General features: G+C 41.1%; 1 protein-coding gene across 3 annotated transcripts in view; it reads right to left on the bottom strand.

Annotated features, from left to right (window-relative positions):
• Positions 1 to 17,066, bottom strand: part of dnajb6b (DnaJ heat shock protein family (Hsp40) member B6b) — a 24,604-nt gene extending 7,538 nt beyond the window's left edge. Inside the window, exons 1-9 of one of the 3 annotated variants that reach the window (XM_031850141.1) lie at positions 16,881 to 17,060; positions 12,364 to 12,489; positions 10,374 to 10,483; positions 9,298 to 9,369; positions 8,903 to 9,007; positions 5,969 to 6,106; positions 5,659 to 5,845; positions 5,434 to 5,504; positions 4,575 to 5,299 (exon numbers count right to left, since the gene is read on the bottom strand). In XM_031850141.1, coding sequence (XP_031706001.1) covers positions 5,277 to 5,299; positions 5,434 to 5,504; positions 5,659 to 5,845; positions 5,969 to 6,106; positions 8,903 to 9,007; positions 9,298 to 9,369; positions 10,374 to 10,483; positions 12,364 to 12,428 — 771 coding nt within the window. In that variant the 5' untranslated portion in view covers positions 12,429 to 12,489; positions 16,881 to 17,060 and the 3' untranslated portion in view covers positions 4,575 to 5,276. Of the gene's footprint in view, positions 1 to 4,574; positions 5,505 to 5,658; positions 5,846 to 5,968; positions 6,107 to 8,902; positions 9,008 to 9,297; positions 9,370 to 10,373; positions 10,484 to 12,363; positions 12,490 to 16,880 lie in introns of those variants that run through there. The other 2 variants (XM_031850139.1, XM_031850140.1) reach the window with 2 other exon arrangements.
• Between the last annotated feature and the right edge of the window lie 776 nt (positions 17,067 to 17,842).

Here is a 17,842-nt window from a genome sequence, read left to right as displayed (position 1 = left end):
ATATATATATGTATGTATATATATGTATGTATATATATATATGTATATGTATATATATATATGTATATATGTATATGTATGTATGTATCTATGTATTATTTATTTATTTATTAACGTTCCGCTTTCTGAGATGAGATGTGCGGTGCAAAAAAAAAGTCAGCTAAAAGGAAAAGATATTACCTTGTGATGCCCTTGGCAGTGTGAATACAATCACACAGGAAAAAAACACATCTATTACAGCAAGTTGAGCACAAGTGCAAAAATGAATAGGCCTATTGATGTTACCAACATGAAACAACAAAGACGATATAAAGCAAGAAGTTGAAAGAGTCCCTAAGGCGACGTATAGAGCCCTCCTTCCTTTCAAACGCCAACCATATATTTCATTCATATTTCATCTGCCTGACTTTATTGTGATTAGTCATGTAAATAAAATGAGATTTGGTTATTCTTTTCTCTAGGTAATTTACATTTATATTGAATTAGTGGCAGGCAGGGTATATAGAGGGAGGGGGGCGGGGGGGAACTTATTATGCTGCGAGATTACAGGCAGATCTCATCGCCATTGTGTTGTGTAATTAAGGCAGTGGAGAGGAGAAGAAAGGGGGCCAGATGCTCGCCGTGCTGAACCTGGTCTCATTTAGAGGACGATCTGCACCAGCATTTAAAAATCCCTTGCGTGGTGTGTAACAGCCCGGCCTTAAACACATCAGAAATCATTAGAGACATGACAGCTTTGTTTGACATATTGCTGTACACCTGTGGGAGAACCTCAACATAAACATATATTTATTTTATTCATAAATGTACATTTTCTACTACATGGAAGATTGTGCTTTTACTGCAACACTCTGCTTTATGTAACATTTTAGAGGGAGATGGCTCTCTTTCCATGCTTTCAGGAGAAGCTAAAGGGGTTTTAGGCAATCAAGGACGGCTGCATGTACTCAGGTCTAAACAGAGATAAAAAAAAAACATCACTAGATTTCAATTCTCTTTGAATAGACATCTTATTACTGCAGGACCTCCATTATGCCCTGAGTCGATTTCTTTGTCTCAAATGCTTTTCGATTGTGTCAAGGTTGAAATTGGCTGAGTATTCTTGCCATACGTAGTTTATTTTCATGCTGAAAAAAAAGGCGATTTATGCTGCTTTAGTCCCGAACTTCTTTATGTTAAGAGTTTTCAAATCAGCTTTTTAAATAGAATACACTGTTAGAGAAAAGCACCCAGAGGACCCAAGAGAAACGGGACAATTGGTGGCTTTACTCTCAAGGCTCTCAAAGCTACTCGTTCTCTATTAAACTCTGGAAAAACAACTAATCCCAACTTGCATTCATCTGGTGATCCACTCAGCTGGATTAAGCCAACATGTATGTGACTCCGAGCTTGTGCGCTTTGTTCGAAAGGATCAATATTTATGGCTATTATGGGCCGGGTTACCTGGGTGATAAGATTCCTTCCGCTATCAAGTCGCATAACCCATCATCAGTTAATTAACTTCCACAAAGACAATATCAAAGTGCACTGATGATAATGAGATATTATAATGCTCATAAAGGCGGCATTTTATTTTCTGAATCAAGGACTTAATTTGAGAAGCAGAGTGATGTTCTGGATGGTCTCACTTGTCTCGAGAGTGCCTGTCTCCAGGCCTACAATGCAGTGTGAATCTGTAAGAGCTGTTCGATACACAGTCTGGACTGCAATACAGGAGCGTGTAGACATGCACAAACACCCGGGTTAACACCTAAACACACAAAATCTTTGACAGAGAACATCTGCCTTGCTTGCAGCCGGCGGCCGGCTAAAGCCGAAAAGAAATCACTGCTCAGGAGGAGGCTAACCCTACATGACAACTTTAACGGTGGACCAGATTATTTTCAACAGTCCACCTTCGCTTGGTTCAAGACATGTGGTGTCGTGCTGATGTGACTGCACTGCTGAGATACACTCTGTGTCCTTGTTCAGACACGGCCAAAGAGAAACTGGCAGCTTATCTTTGCCATCGTTCATAAAGTGGCCAGCGGCTCCGGTTCGTTTCGATGCTTCACACTAAACTGTCAAGCAGAGAAGGTGTGTGTGTGTGTGTGTGTGTGTGTGTGTGTGTGTGTGTGTGTGTGTGTGTGTGTGTGTGTGTGTGTGTGTGTGTGGTTACACCGGATGCATCTCTCTGCCGACAGGAAGTCATCTTTCATAACATGAGGAAACTCTGGGACAGGAAATCTTGGAATGGATGGATGCAGGAGAAGAGGATACAATTTATTTTATCAAATCATAACTAATAAAACTAATACCGACAATTAAATATATTGATGATTAAATTGAGGAAATTAAAGTTTTCTCATCAAAAAAAATGATTTGAATATAACTTGTAACAAGCTGCTCCAGTTATCCTCCCCATCACTGTGTGGTGTCGTCAGTGTGTGCGAGTCCTGTTCAGGAAATTATCATTTGGCCAGATGATGTCATGCGGTCTTTTGTACACAAACAGTGTCACCTAGTGGCCACATGAGGCTCCACCTTTATATTAAAATGTCTGGTTAATAACCAGGAATTTCACCCCCTCCTTTTTAGGGAAATATCGGAAATAACTAAATAAAATTTAACTTGATTTTACTTACCCTTTACCAAGTCTGTACATGTCCCCTAAAGGAGTGGGGCCTCATAAATGGAGTCAGGAGATAAATATAATTGTCCTGGGATGATTGTCCAGTTAGGAAGTAAGAAAAACACATCTTTGCTTGGACCTCTCACGGTTTATAGAGACGCACATTAGGGGTAGGGGGGGGTCAAGCCAGTAATTGTAGTTTGGACTACTTTTGGCCTAATAAAGTAGCTTGAGAACATCTTCTTGATCTCTTCATCTTGAAAACACATTCTCGCGGTCTTAAATTAAGTTAACCTGAACATACATACACGATGATTTCCAATTCAAACTGTCCGTGAATGTCATTATCTCCATGTCCAAGAGAATAAACGTCCATCCGCTTAGAATTACAAAAAAGACGCTCCTCACAACTAAGGAAATAGCCAAAGAATAATCTTTTTTTTAAGTTGTCTTCAGTCGCAAAGTATTGTAGTGATGTAGTTATCTCTACACACATGGGCACTTGGGCAAAAAAGGGGGTCAAGTTTAAGCCCAAAAGCTAACTCACTGACTCCATGGCGACATTGTAGGACTACTTCGAGTTCCCGAAATGATGGGAACTGTAGTTCAAAATTCACCAACATTATAACTGGTTGTAGTTCTAGCACACAGTTCCAGGAACCAGGAGAGGGAGCTATTGCACCAAAAATATAAATCCTGTTAATGCAACACCTATTCAACTGCTCCCCACAGACGACATGACAATCTAACGCCGACGCATTAGTATAGATCCTAAAATGATCATATTATTTGTAATTAGATTTTGCGGGTTATTTCTGCGGGATGTGTGGTAACACCCATCTACAACACACATCCTCAATTTACTCATCACATTTACAAAGAGGGGGGGAGAGAACATATGAACATATCAGCACTGATGAAAAATAAATTGAGTGACAAAAATACATTAGAAATAGCATTCACGTCATTAAAACACACACACACAACAGTACATTCATTCATGTTAAATGTCATAACTGTAAACTAGCCCAGTCAACACTGCAGCTTGACTCACCTAAGGCCTCACCTGATGTGCCTTCTCTGCTCAGTTTCTCTCACTCCAGACTTGTCTCACAAAAATATGCAGCAAGGCTTGTGTAAATAAACTAGCCCCAAGCACATTCCTCAAGAGAGACACACACTCACCTCTCTGAGCCAGCTGCAAACATATACTTAATGTTACCCTGAACCTGAGCTCATCATGTCTGATATTTAAAAGATAGATGATATACTTTTTTTATTGTCTCCAAATGATGAAACATTTAAATACCAATTGGATTTTCCCAGCTTGAAGATGGCGTCTTGTGTCGCTGAACTATTAAGATACATTTTGAGTCCCTGGTTTGGCTCGATGTCGCTGCAGAGCTCAGGTTGTGTTTGAGGGCGAATTCAAATGAGGTGCACCATCAGCACTTTTACAAGCCGCCCATAAATATGTCCCGATGGGAAGGGCGAAGACTGAGATGAAGAAACATGAGGAAGAGCATGTGAATCCTGTCGTTACTTTCTCACCTGGTAAGTAAAGGTAAAGCATACCTACCGCACATCAAAAATAAAATAAATCGGGGTTCGAGGATACAGGTGTGTCTTTGCTGAAAACAAAGTGAATTTTCCCCATGATCATTTTTTAATTATATGATGAACAGGAACATTTTAGTGAAAGCACACACAATGGCATCAGTGGCCAAGCCCTACTGTGAGTCACCAGGAATTAGTAAATTCAAATAATACACACCGTGAGTATGGGTGAGTGTACAAAAGAAGCAGCCGCTGAGGTTTCCTTTACTGCGGTTGTGTGAAGCATGTTTAGAATGTGATCAGGCACAAGCACACACATCTCATATTAAACATCCAAGAAGAGTGAGATGACAAGAAGCCACTCAAGCCACAGGAAACACAACAAAGACACCAGGTGACTGCAGAATACTTTCCACGAAGTTCCACAAACTTGAAGTTTATTGAACAAACCTGAACTCTTTATTTTGGTTTTTCTTTTTACAAAGAATGAAAAGTCCCCTGTCTGTCCAGTAACAGTGTAAGGTGTTGTGCGGTTTAAGTTTACGGTTTGAGTTGCTGACATTGTTACAGTGAAACTACAAAAGCAGCCTCCTGGACTTCAGCAATCATGCAAAAACAAAAAACAAACATACGGTGGTATTCCCAAAATACACAAACAAATGTTAAAGTAAGAAAAATGCTTATTATTCAAATTAATTAATTAATGATCTATGTCATTCATATTACACACGAGTGAACATGGCAACAGCCAACAGGTTAGCAAGGTGGAGTTCAAGTTAAAGACATTAGGGGTGAAGTGGTTATGCTTTAATCATTCACTTGTTAAATTGGTCAATTGAAAAGAGCAAAAATGACATGCTTAAGTGTAAACATACAGCATCTTGTTTTCCAGTGACAAAAAAAAAAAAAGACAACTTTCACCGCAAAGGAAAGAACTATAGAAAGCACATTCCCAGCGTTGTGCTTATGGCAGAAATGAAAAGTACAATTTAATTTTTGTAGTAAAAATAAAACACCAACAAGATGGTCGTCCCCCCCCCCATAATAATGGAATAAATACAAATATACAAATACTATGACATCTCTCTCACCTCCCCTTGCAGCTAAGCTAAAATGAGAAAAATTGTTCTTCTGGAATGAGATGCAGGAGGACAGAGAGAGAGAGGAGAGACCAACCGTCGGTACCAAACAGTCACTGGGCGAGTGAAAACTGTACGATGGTCAAGATAATTACTTGTTATCCAGTCTTAGGAGCTGCTCCTTACCATTTACTGTTAGAGACTTTATCTGACCATCCTCCTCCACTTCTACCCGCTCCTGGCCGTTCTCCACAATCCTGTAACAAACATCAGGAAGTCAGACTGTTAAAGAGGTCTTAAAGAAACCTTTTTCCCTTTCTTGCTGAGAGTTAGATGAGAAGATCTATTTTGCGTATTTCCCAAAATACGCAAATACACTTGTTTCTTTTAAAATGCTGGACTTTTCATTACCGTTTTGTCGTAATTTTTCTGCCGTTGATGAACTTGGTGGAGGTTGACACAGATTTGAAGTTGCCCATTCCTCCGCCCATTCCTCCTCCTCCTCCTCCTCCTCCTCCACCTCCCCCAACGCCGCCAAAAGATGAAGAAGAGAAGGAAGTGAATCCTCCACCACCCATCTGTCCGAATGGGCTAAAACCTGTAAAAAAAAAAAAAAAAAAAAAAAAAAGAGCACAGTTTCAAGAATAAAACGCAGTAAAAATGGAACAGCATCATAAATTCATGATGTCCATTGTGGAGTTCTTTGATGGGATGTAAGGACCTGAATTGAACCCTGAGAGGCCAGGCCCAAACGCTGGGAAGCTTCCAAAACCAAAGAGCGATCCTCCCACCCTGCCTTGGCTTGCACCCCTCTGGTGACTGTGACTGCCTCCGTAGAAATCGTCAAAGGGGTCCTCAGCTGTGAAGGGAAACACAGTAGAAATTACAGATTTGGGAATGAGAAATTGAGGAGCTTTGTAAGACTTTCAGCTCATTTTCTATATATATATATATATATATATATATATAAAAAATCATGGCAGGTTCTACAACCTTTTTTCAGTTCTTAAAAAAAAAAACATAGCCTGAATTTATTGTTTCTTTCTTCACCTGGGAGCAGCAGAGGCCAGCCGCGATGTGTTCACTTTTTAGAATATGGAGAATTTGTTGCTTTACACTGTGTCACAGTCATTTGATCTATTGTTAATATAGACATATTGATTAGAGCAGCTTTAAAAGGCACAGCTTCTAAAAGTGGTGGCTGTAGGAGCATGAGTTTGTAATTTCTGGAACAATCTTAACTGTCAAAGTGCCCACCACTAATTCCCATCCTAAAACCCTGTGGACATGCTACTAATTGCAAGCTGCCAATCTGGGTCGCCCCAGCAGGATAAGGCTGGATCACTGGCACCATTTGCTGAAAGAAGACTCCTCCTTCAACCTTGAATGTACCGAAGCAGCGACAAGAAAGCTTGACTTGTTCCCTCTGAAAGAAAGCTGTAAATAAAAGTATCCCCTGACCGCTGTTGTAACTGCGTTACTGTCCATTTACCTTGAAGAAGACATAAGAGGCTGCCAGTAAGACGGCAGACACCGTTGGAAGAGAGAGAGAGAGAGGCTGAGAAATGCTTCTTAAACATAATGATTCTGGTTTAATGCGTGTGCACATGATCAGTGGTATATTTTTTTGCATATTCCTTGTGTATTTCTGCAGTATGTCCAACAAAACGTGTGTCAAAATGGTCTGTTGATATCTTATCTACTTCCTTTCACATGTTCATTCGAGAATGGGAGTGGTCTTTCTTGGCGCACAACTAAGCCCTCGTCATCGTGTGAATCTGAATTAGTCTCTACAGTGCGCACACACACACACACACACACACACACAAACACACACGGAGTGACAGATCTACAAGACCAGCTGCTGCTCATTGAGACGAGCTGCTGGACAGACGGGACTGGAGGCCGGATGGGATTTTAAAAACACATTTGAAACTTCTTCTTTTGCGGCTGCCATCTTTCCATCATCAAGGAACGCGAAACCAAAAAGCTTCTTTATTTAGATCTATCCGAGGAAAATCACTAAATATAGAGTTGAAATAAACTTGACAGGACGGATGTTAGGACATATCCTGTTGCATACCAATTAAGCGTAATAAAGGTTGTCCGCAGTCAAAATATAACTTGAACTCGACTCTCTTCAGTATACAAGGACCACTTTAAAAAAGCCAAACCGTGATGCTATGTGCACGGAGAGTAAACAGCAACAGCTGAGCTCCACCACTTCATCTTATCAATGTTAGTAAATACTTTAAAACATCTCCGTTTATAAAAAAAACAATCTGATACAAATGACTTGACCTACAAGTTCTAATTCAGTACCCTCCTATTTTTTAGCACATGTCCAATAACTCATACATTAGATTACAGTTCTTTCAATAACTTCATGTTGTACACCCCACGCTCGAGTGCTCGTATTGCACCAAGTTCTACATGTGCTCCGACACACGGAGACACACACAGCGCACAAACACTCGGCGTTATTACATCTGCTTTTGTTTTAATACGGAAGCTATTTTTGAAAGCATTCCAGTTGAGTGATGTAGACGTTCAAATCCATCCTCTGCCTTCGTCTGAACTCCATATTTAGAGCTACACAGGGTGAACTACACATGCCTCCCAATCAGCCTTTTGCTGAACCCAGACAACCCAGGCCAGACGTTAAAACTCCTACAACTACACGTAATGCAACTACGGACACCTCTGATACAATCAACAGTCAGGCGCTACGAGACGCTGTCGTTATAACAAATGTACAGCCGCTATTCACCAGTATAGCACCTTAGCCAGCAGTGTAACAACATACATGGGTTGTATAAAAAACAAAAAGATACCATCATTTTGCACTTCTGGGGAAAATGGAAAGAGAAGTGGTGGAGAAAAAAAAAAAAATAAAAATAAAAGATAAAACAACACAATTTCCCAAAGCCCATGGGAACATTTTATCTAAGTAACAGACTAAAACCAAATTATAACACACTAAATCCTCTCAATTTAGAAGCTGAAATTGATGAATATTTGGTAATTTTGGGAGAATAAATAACTTTAAACGATTAGTTTCCCTGGACTGATTGATGAATTGTTTCAGCTATGCTAAGATGAAACATGTCTTTGTAAGAACAGATGAAATGGCTAATCTATCAACCACCTTAAACTATGCTTGCTCAGTTTATTTTTTAACTGTAAATTCAGATGCCTTTATGTGTTTAATCTATTTATATGATTGTTATTGTGTTTCTTTTCATAAAGCATGTTTCACGAACTGAAAGAGTATTTTCTAAAAAAGAAGCCGGAGTAAATGAAGAGGTCTAAACCTCGGCTAATAGATGAAGGCTGCGTAGTGAAGTTGAGGTCAACATCCAGCAGAGATGCTCCGTGTTGCCCAACATGTGACATTTAGTGGCAGATGACCCCCCCGAAGTGAACAGTGCTTAGAGTGTTGGAGATGCACATGATGTTCTCCTTTTCTCTCTCTCTCTTGAGCCTTATCAGGTCATCCGTGTATATTTTTGACCAGATAAAATGATGCAGCCAATAATAGCCTTTGCCTACTCTGCACTCTCGTGACTCTCGTCAGTCGCTCTTTCTTCCTACTCTGTGAAAACGACATGAAACCACCATCAGTGCCTCGCCAGAATCAAAAAAACAGACTCACCAAAAAAATTTGCAAATGGATCTCTGCCGCCAAAGAATTCCCTGAAAACGTCATCGGGATTACGGAATGTGAAGCCGCCGCCACCGAAGTGATCATAATGGCCCCCTGTAAAACATAAAACAATAAAAGCTCATAAAATACACAATCAGAAGCAGGTTTATAGATGTCCCCATCACTACAAGTCATAAGAAATACCAACACAATACCAAGCGGTTTGTACTTCACATGAATAAAATGTTGTGCATCCCTAAAAAAAAAATCAAGTCTACATAGACTCAAAATCATACCTTATTTTTAATCCTCATCAGATTTCTCCCCTTCCATATTGACTACTGAAATCTTATCTCCATGGCACTGAAATGAATATTTAGTTATTTTGAAAGTTGTCTCCTTACCACCTCCTCCTCCTCCTCCTCCTCCTGAAAGACCGTCTTTGCCGTATCTGTCGTAAGTGTTCCTCTTGCTTTCTGTTGTGGGAAGAGAAGAACTTTTCATGAAACAGATAAAACAGACCAGCAGAAAGAGAAAATTCCCATCGTGTTTAAATTTAAACCTCAGATAGGGTCACGAAAGTTAGCATTAAATCAACTGCCCTTGTCAACTAGAGTTACCGCCTCGTGGTTCGATGCCTCCGCCAACATCCATGTCTGTGCAAAATGTCATCACTTCCTCATTTGACCCGAGCTGACATTTGTGTGAAATCGTCATAGTGTCACAAAGACCTTGACCTGTGTCCACCAAATTCTCATCAGTTCCTCCTTGAGTCCAGATGGACGTTTGGGGCAAAGATATGCACAACCCGAAAACACATAATGCCTCCAGCTATGGCTTTCACCGATGTGGAGGCGTAAAATCATTTCCAAATGACATCCGACTGCATTTTCTGCATTTCATTTATAAGTTTCACGATCGGCACGTGGACTTATTTGCTGCGAGTATTTGAAAGTGTACAAAGGTGCTTTTCAACGGTCACGCCTAGTGACGCCTTTGTAACCATCAGTGTCTGAACACATTGACAGGCCAAACTGATAACTGGTTATGTCAAACAGAAATTGAAAATGAAAACACACCCCTAAAGAACTCTGGACAACACCCACTCATTCCAGCATAAACAATCCGGACATTACAGTGCAACAGTACCTGCTTCTTGTTACTGGATGTGTGGTACATAGCTACATTTTAGTACATATTAATAAAATGATTGATAACTTTGGTATCAAACTTGTAATAGCATAGACTGTATAAGATTTCTACACCAACATCCTGTTTTAGTAATCCGACATTGGAAGTCCTAACTTACTTTTCTCCAACAGCAGATATGACAACAAATGTCAACTTTAAAATTTGAGGTGCGAATGAACCCAAGACGTCCGTTTAAACATTCAGAGGAACATCGGTCATCACGTTCATATGTTCTTCACTTAACATGGCCACATGACATACGTTCTCCCTCTGCAGAAAGAAACCTCACCATCTGAGAGCACTTCATATGCCTCCGACAGCTCTTTGAACCTTTTCTCTGCTTCCTCCTTGTTGTCCGGGTTCTTGTCTGGATGCCACTTCAACGCCAATTTTCTGTAACTGAGGCACAAATTCAGTTAAAATACTGACGTTTACATCAACACGTGGACAAACACACCATGTATGCCATATACTAGATAGTCCAAGAGGAGATTGTCAGTTCTTAATACAGAAATGCATAACGGACATCCCCCCCTATCAGAAACACATATCCACGTTCAAGTCTTTTTTTAGGACGGAAACCATGCCTACGCCAAACACACACAGACACCCCTGTATGCGCACACACACATCACAAATACATCCCCCCCCCCGTCCAAGCAGAAATAACAAAGACAGCCTGCACTCCACTGACGTGAAGCTCGCTCAGCGGCTTACGCTGCATCAGCTGTTTGTTTCTAAGCCCAGCAGCAGCATCAGCTAGCGGACACACAGATGATGTGGACGAGACTACGGACGGGGAAGAAAAATGGCTGCACACAATCCAGGGATTGACTCCCTTATGGGTCTATAGTAAATCGCTTTTTGTAGTCCACGTTTTTGTTGTAATCTGTGACATCATCGGCTGTCTAAAGCCTGGTCAATAGTCAGCCGGGCAGACTAAGTTGAACAATGTGGTGCCAGTCTTTGTAGTCAGAAGCCTGTATGTTCATTCTCTTGCTCTGAAAACAGCATTACTGGGGGATCATTTCTATGTTCATGTCCAATTTATTCAAAATTCACTCGTTACTTCTGCCGATTACCGGGGCTCGGCGGGCAGACATGTCGCTTCACCAGACGCATCTCTAAATGCACAGACACTAACTAGAGATTCGTTTTATGATATCTGACAGTAAGTTAGCTAAAATCGGATTAATATCGGCCGAGGAAAAAACAATCGTTGATCATCACCTTCAATCGTCGATATACGGTCCGATCGCTCGCTACTATTGTTTGTTTTCCAGGCACTTCCGGATTAGTAAGTGGGATATATTGAAGCTTTCAAAAACGTTTCCCATTTGCAATTAGAAGTTGACGACATGAACACTATTCTCAAGTTGAAAGATAGTAATTACGATAACTCCAATATGACATCAACAAGGCACTGCGAGGATTTGAGCTAAATGAAAAGAGGAAGATGAAAAGTTAAGGGGATCACAAAAGTTATTACGATTCTTCCTGAGGTGGACATGAACGTCGGCACCAAATTTCAAGACAATCAACTCAAGAGTTGTGTATATATTGTATTCAGTGTGGAGAGAAGTGGGTGACTGACACTGCCGTCCCTAGAAGGAAGCTGCTAGCACGGTCAATACTTCAATCAGAGATGGAGGAGAGAGAGAGCTGGGGTCATAGGCTAAAGATATGACTTGTTGATTGGTGTCAGTGGAGATAACATTTGACTCTGGCAGCCAATAACTGAGTGCATAGAGATAGCAGGCGCTCAGCATTCACTATCTCTCTGATACTTGGTAGATTGGATACACCGGTTGAGTTAATGTTCAATAGCTTCATCCTTTCTCACAGGATTTGATGCTACTTAACGATTTGCTGCATTATAACTGTTAAAATAACTTAACTTCTCCCTGGAGCACATGGCTAACTTCAAACAGGCTTATTTAACATATACATTTAAATTCATAGGAAACACTTCAATTGTCAAAAACAAAAAGGTGTTAGTAAGAAACCTGTGAGGATGTATGTTTAACGGAAACTGGCCTGTTGAGTGGGCGATCTGCGTGTGGTGGGTGAGTGTAGCGGGAAGGTATTTGACAGCGGCAAGGTTACAGGAAGAAGAGTGGAAACTTTCTGCATTGCAGCCTCTCTGTTCTCTCTACTTGCGTCAGTTTATACAGCCAGAGGGGGGATTATAATTAACCTTTCACACCCCTCAGAGTGGGCCACATTTCACAACAATACTGGGGGGGAAATAGAGCAGAAAAACACTCAGGGGCACTTACGCTTTTTTGATGTCCTCTTGCGTTGCATTTTTCTGGACTCCTAATGTCTGGTAGTATTCCAGCATGGCTCTGTCTGCGTGAGTTTCTAGTGTCTGTCCTGTGTGAGGGTCCTCTTTGTGGCGGCCTCTGTGGAAAGAAAGTTAAGTTCTGTTAAGACATGTTTGCTTGGACAGATAAAGCCCAACAAACTGCGACTGAGCGTGGCCATGTGTGACGGCCGAGATACCTCCCTTCCAGACCCGAGGGGTAAATTTGTAAAAGGGGGGCGGGAGGGGGCAACAGGCATTAAACAGGGTGGCAATACCCAACAATGTAATCAACTGCACTGAAATAGAGATGCAGGGAAGAGGACAGCTCAGCTAATACAAGCCCAGAGAAATGACTTAATAAGCGGCTGATCTGATCATCCCTCGCCCTCAGGCTGTAAGAGAGAAAATGTGAATCAGGTTTTACTTTTGAAATCAGCCTCTAAAAAACAAGACAGAACAGGTCTGATGAAAAGGTATCAGAAGATAATCAGGTCTTGTTTTAGTCCCAGATTTCCAATTCTTTGCAGTTCTACAACCCAGAGAGGGTAACCTGCACCGACACATCGTCATCAAAGTCATGAGCTCAAAATCTCTTCTGCTCTTTGCACATAGTTGGCTCAGAATACAACAACAATGGCTGCCAACATACGGAGGAGTCTTGATCTAGAGGTTGATACAAAGGACTATCAGACTACTAAAAGCAGCAGATATTTGACCCTGGTGTAAAACATTTCTGCAGAATTCCCTCTCTGATGTAGAAAGAGGCAACAAATATGATAAGGATCACATGACCAATACAGTTGCCAAAATGTCAGTGGCTACCCGTCCTCCAATTGGCAGTTCACTAAACCGCCCCATGTAACGTTAGCTGCAATCACTAGGACGTTAGGCTCACTAGCTCACAACTTAGCATCCGAGGCTAGGGAGCACATTATTACAGTTTTGACTTACAAAATTAGCTTTTACATAGCTGCCATCGTCCACATGTGTCCAGTGAAGGTTGTCAGTTAATAATGACCTTTATAATAGTATTCCCTCTAAGTTCTACCCTCTTTGTCAGTGATATTGTGCATAATCCACTGATGGGGTGGGTGGGACTTAAACAGAACATGTCACAATTTATCTTTCAACACCAACACAAGCAGGGCCGGCTCTGGTTTTCAGGTTCTTCTCTGTGGTTTGTAGAAAGAGGAACTAAGTCCAAGATCTGTTTCTTCTCCCAGATTAAAGCTACATAGTTTATAACAACAGTTTATCTCTGTATGTTTTGGCTCGCAAAATCATATTTCACAAAAATAACAACCAAACCTGGTAAATCACACCCATAGTTGCCAGACTGAAATAGACCTTCTGGGCTCCTATCCGCACCCAAATAATCCAACAACTCGGCATGTTTTTGTCTTTTAGAGAAAGGCAAAAACCATCCAACATACTGCAACAGGCCAACTACAACAATGAGGAAAAAGCCAAGAAAAACAACAGTCGACCATTAATCATCAAGCAAGATCTTCTCTATCGCACTAAAAATGGTAAACAAACCAGTGAGGACCACTTACACAGGGAGTCCTGTTTGTTAGCTATTTATAACCTGTGGCCTTTGCAGTTAGATTGTGTTTGTGTGTGTTGTGAGCATGTGGGGGGTTGGGGGTGTTTGGCACATGGCAGTGCCAGTAAGAGACTCCTGGTTGAGACATGGCACAGGCACTTAACTCCTCTCTTTCGCAACTCCAAAACCCCCTCTGACACCTCATATTTTTCTGTTGAATTCCCCCGTTTACTGATTTAAACGCCATGTAAGAATGCCCTCCTTTCCATCTCTACATCCTAATATAGACCACAATCTGAATATGAAGAGTTATGACCCAGAAAGTAATTGTTGTCTTCTGTGTTTTCCCTAAAAAAAAACAAAAAAAAAAAACAAACAAACAAACAACCGAATGTCCCGACTCATCATAATAAATGGATGTTCTTTTATCACTTCAGCCATTACTGACCCACTCACCAGCCACCAGTTCCCCCTGCAGCAGTTGGGAGTTAATGGACACAAGTGCCTGCAGGAGATGTGGTTACTCACGGTTCTGTGCAGAGCGAGTATCCATGCATGTATGTGCAGATTTATACCTTGTGGTGGCGTTACACTGCTGACCCAGATCTGATGGATTCCTGCTCTGTTCAGCGTGAACTGTGCCTCAGCGTGAGCAACAGATGTGGGTCAGTCAATCCCATGGTGACTCAGAGAACCAGAGGTGGTGCTTATAAATGTTAACCAGAAGCAGTCAATTATTATATCTGTTAGTTTTTTGTGAAAGAAGCTCTAGGAGGAGTCAAATGAATAATAAAGTTTAGAAAGGCCTTCTAAAAGTTGGTAAATTAGAGGATAATCAAAGATAAGCTGATGGAAAAGCAGCGTTTTGTCTATTTTTCCATTATCTTGACAATGATTTTGTACTGTGCAGGAATCTCTGATCAGTCCATAACAAAATTACTTCATAACTGTTTTGCTCTAAATTGACTGTGGGAAATTACAGTAATTATCATTCACTGCAATTGTTGTTTACAAGGATCTTTTTCTGTTGTAGTTTAGGAGTTGGTTGAAATAAAAGCCTACGCTCAAAGTACACTTTGGATCTCAAAGTGAAGGTAAGAGAAACCATGAAAATGACAGCCAGCCAGGGTTAGGTTTGGATAATTTGTGAGGATCTCAACCCCACCACCTCTTTGACGGGTGTACCGGAGGATGACGGACCTCAGGACTTTCAGGAGGGACTACATCACCCAGCTGGCTTTGAAATGGAGATTTCCCAGGAGCCAGGGGTAGAGGATAAAAGGAAAAAGTGACAGCAAAAGTGACGGACAGATGAAGAAAGGATTATTCAATGACTTTAAAAGAAAGTTATCCACAGATCAGGATTGGAGGCCTACAACGTCACTGGATTTCCCTAACAGTGACGACCATCACAAGTTACCAGCCCTGAAGACTTACAGCTGCATCATCATGTCAGTATCAGCAGATAACCAGGGTTTGGTCTCACTAAAGGGCACATCACTGTTGTAAATGTTCTTTTCCGTCCCGAGTTAACTACCGGCAGATAAACTGTAGGTTTTATCTCCTGATTAAAATCTCTGATTAGACTTCAGTGTTTTGGTTTCTATCCAAGATTACAAATTACATCCCTTGTGCAATTTTTGCCGACAGACTTTTTCTTTTTTTAAACCTGCAACTCACACTGTCACAAATCTATCCCCGAGTCCAGAGTCAGACCCTTAACTGTGATTGCAATCAACAAAGGCAGCGGGAGTCTCTGGGTCTCTCAGAGTACAAGAACTCTCTAACACCACTACAAGTCTGACATTAACAAGACAAGAGCAACGGACAAAACAGGCTCCGAGCACCTAACACACAGATCACAGCAGACACAACAGAGACACATGACAGATAAAACCAGCACACTAACAAGCTTATACCTCACTACAATGTTTCTCTTTACTTTTTCTATTAGTGGAAACATGTTCGAAGAGGTTATCGTCCCAAGAAGACCTCATTTACTGCAAACAGCAGTGAGCATTGTCCTGATTTGAATGTGTGGGAACTCAGAGGAGGAAGCTTGTTAGAATTGATTTGATCTGCTCCAGCCAACGACTGGAATTCATGAACCACTATTTGTCAAAAGTGGTCAAACTGGTCAGCCCCAGGAGGCACCACAAGAACCTTTATTGTCACTTAAAGATCCTTCAAATGACAAAATGAATGCATGACAAACCATTGTGTACCTGCCCACCTTTGTATAGTAGTATTTACACAGTAGACAGTATTTTTTAGAAGTACAGCCTCATATATGTTAAGTTTGCTGGTCTCTATTCACATATCACAACATGATTTAGATGTCGTTTGTCAGCCAGTAGATGAAACAATCTCAAATGATGTATAATGCAGTTAAAACTGTTATGTTTCTGTATTTTACTACACTTGCAAATATTTCATGTGTTGAACTTACTCCTTAAACTACTAACGTTAATCAATGAATCAACCATGAGTGAAAACAAACTCTTGCACAATTTGAGGAACAGGCAAACTTCTGGAAGCTACCATCAACAGGCCAATCACAAGGTGGAGGAAACACAGCGATCAGATCAACAGAAACACTCAGAGCCCAACGACAATGTTTGAGAATGTATTGCCAGAGAGCATGCGGATATTATCATAATACGTTGCATAACATGTGGAAACGCCTCTAAAAATAGTCTAACTTTAATATTAGACTGGTAACGGCAGTCTCATATTGCCAGACCTTCACGGAGTTACGTTTGAACTGGCTGGTGACAGAAAGATAGATCTTTATATGTATGATCCTTTCCAACGGATGTATCCCCACGTTGCTGAGTCTCCTCTATGCGACAGGAGACGGTGACGGTTACCCACATTTCAGCAAAGTAAAGCCGCATCGACGCATAACGTACACCGCTCATGTCTCCCGAAGGAGGGCTTACCTGTTTTAAAAGGACGTGTGTGCTCCAGGGGGCCTCTCTTCTGTCGCTATTCCCCGCTTTCTTCTCCTGGAGTACGGCTCAGTAACCGCAGCCGTTGGTTGCTGGTGGTGTAGCGTCGGGAACTGATATCGACCAGCCCCACTGTGGTACTGGTGCCTTCACGTACTGTCGGATATCGCAAATGCCACGTAAATGCACAAAGTCAGGACCGACTGGCCGTTGGACGGGTTGTCTATATGGAAATTTGATAACATGCACATTTATTTGGCAGTATGAGCCACTAATGCACAGTAACAACACCCTAAGAATCAAACTACTCCTGACCGGTAATGGTCGCTTTGCTGCCATCAGTGTCTGTATGAATGGGTGAATGAGAGGCAAATTGTAAATAAAAGTGCGATAAGAAACCAGGTCCAACAACCCTGAAATATCTCCTGTAGTTTTACTTAATCTTGGGTCTCGTCATGTTGATGGGCCCTGTGTCAAACTCTATTCTTAATGCCTTTAATACTTTTGGTTGATATTGTGTTTACGTTGTGCATATTCTTTAACAAATGAGCGTTAATCAATTCATCACAAACTAACAAAGGTGTTCAAGGCACCATAGGAAATCTTAGTTGCATGTTTGCTTGACACAAAATTCTCTCTGTTGCAACTGAATCATCACAAGCACATTGATGACATCGTGTTTCAAATGAAGAAGCCAAATGTTCAAAACTATGTAACTATGTAGGGAGATTCTGTTGGTAATTTACAATTACCAATGAGAAATAAAGTTTTAAAACATTGAGGCTACATACAATGAAGTTGCTTAAATATCTATTGCATGTGTACCATATTATTACTGTTACAGCACCAGTGAAGACACAGCATCTGGAAAGTTCTAGTACTTCTAAAATACTAGTATTATAGAAGAACTCTGGTCTTGTGGCCCTCCCTGAAATCTTCTCTTGTCCAAAGGC

Source organism: Anarrhichthys ocellatus, unplaced genomic scaffold (assembly GCF_004355925.1).
Source record: "Anarrhichthys ocellatus isolate YVR2014 unplaced genomic scaffold, GSC_Weel_1.0 scaffold10, whole genome shotgun sequence".
NCBI classification, from domain to species: domain Eukaryota; kingdom Metazoa; phylum Chordata; class Actinopteri; order Perciformes; family Anarhichadidae; genus Anarrhichthys; species Anarrhichthys ocellatus.
Note: the sequence above shows the minus strand (reverse complement) of the source record. Positions and strands in the feature narration are given on the sequence as shown.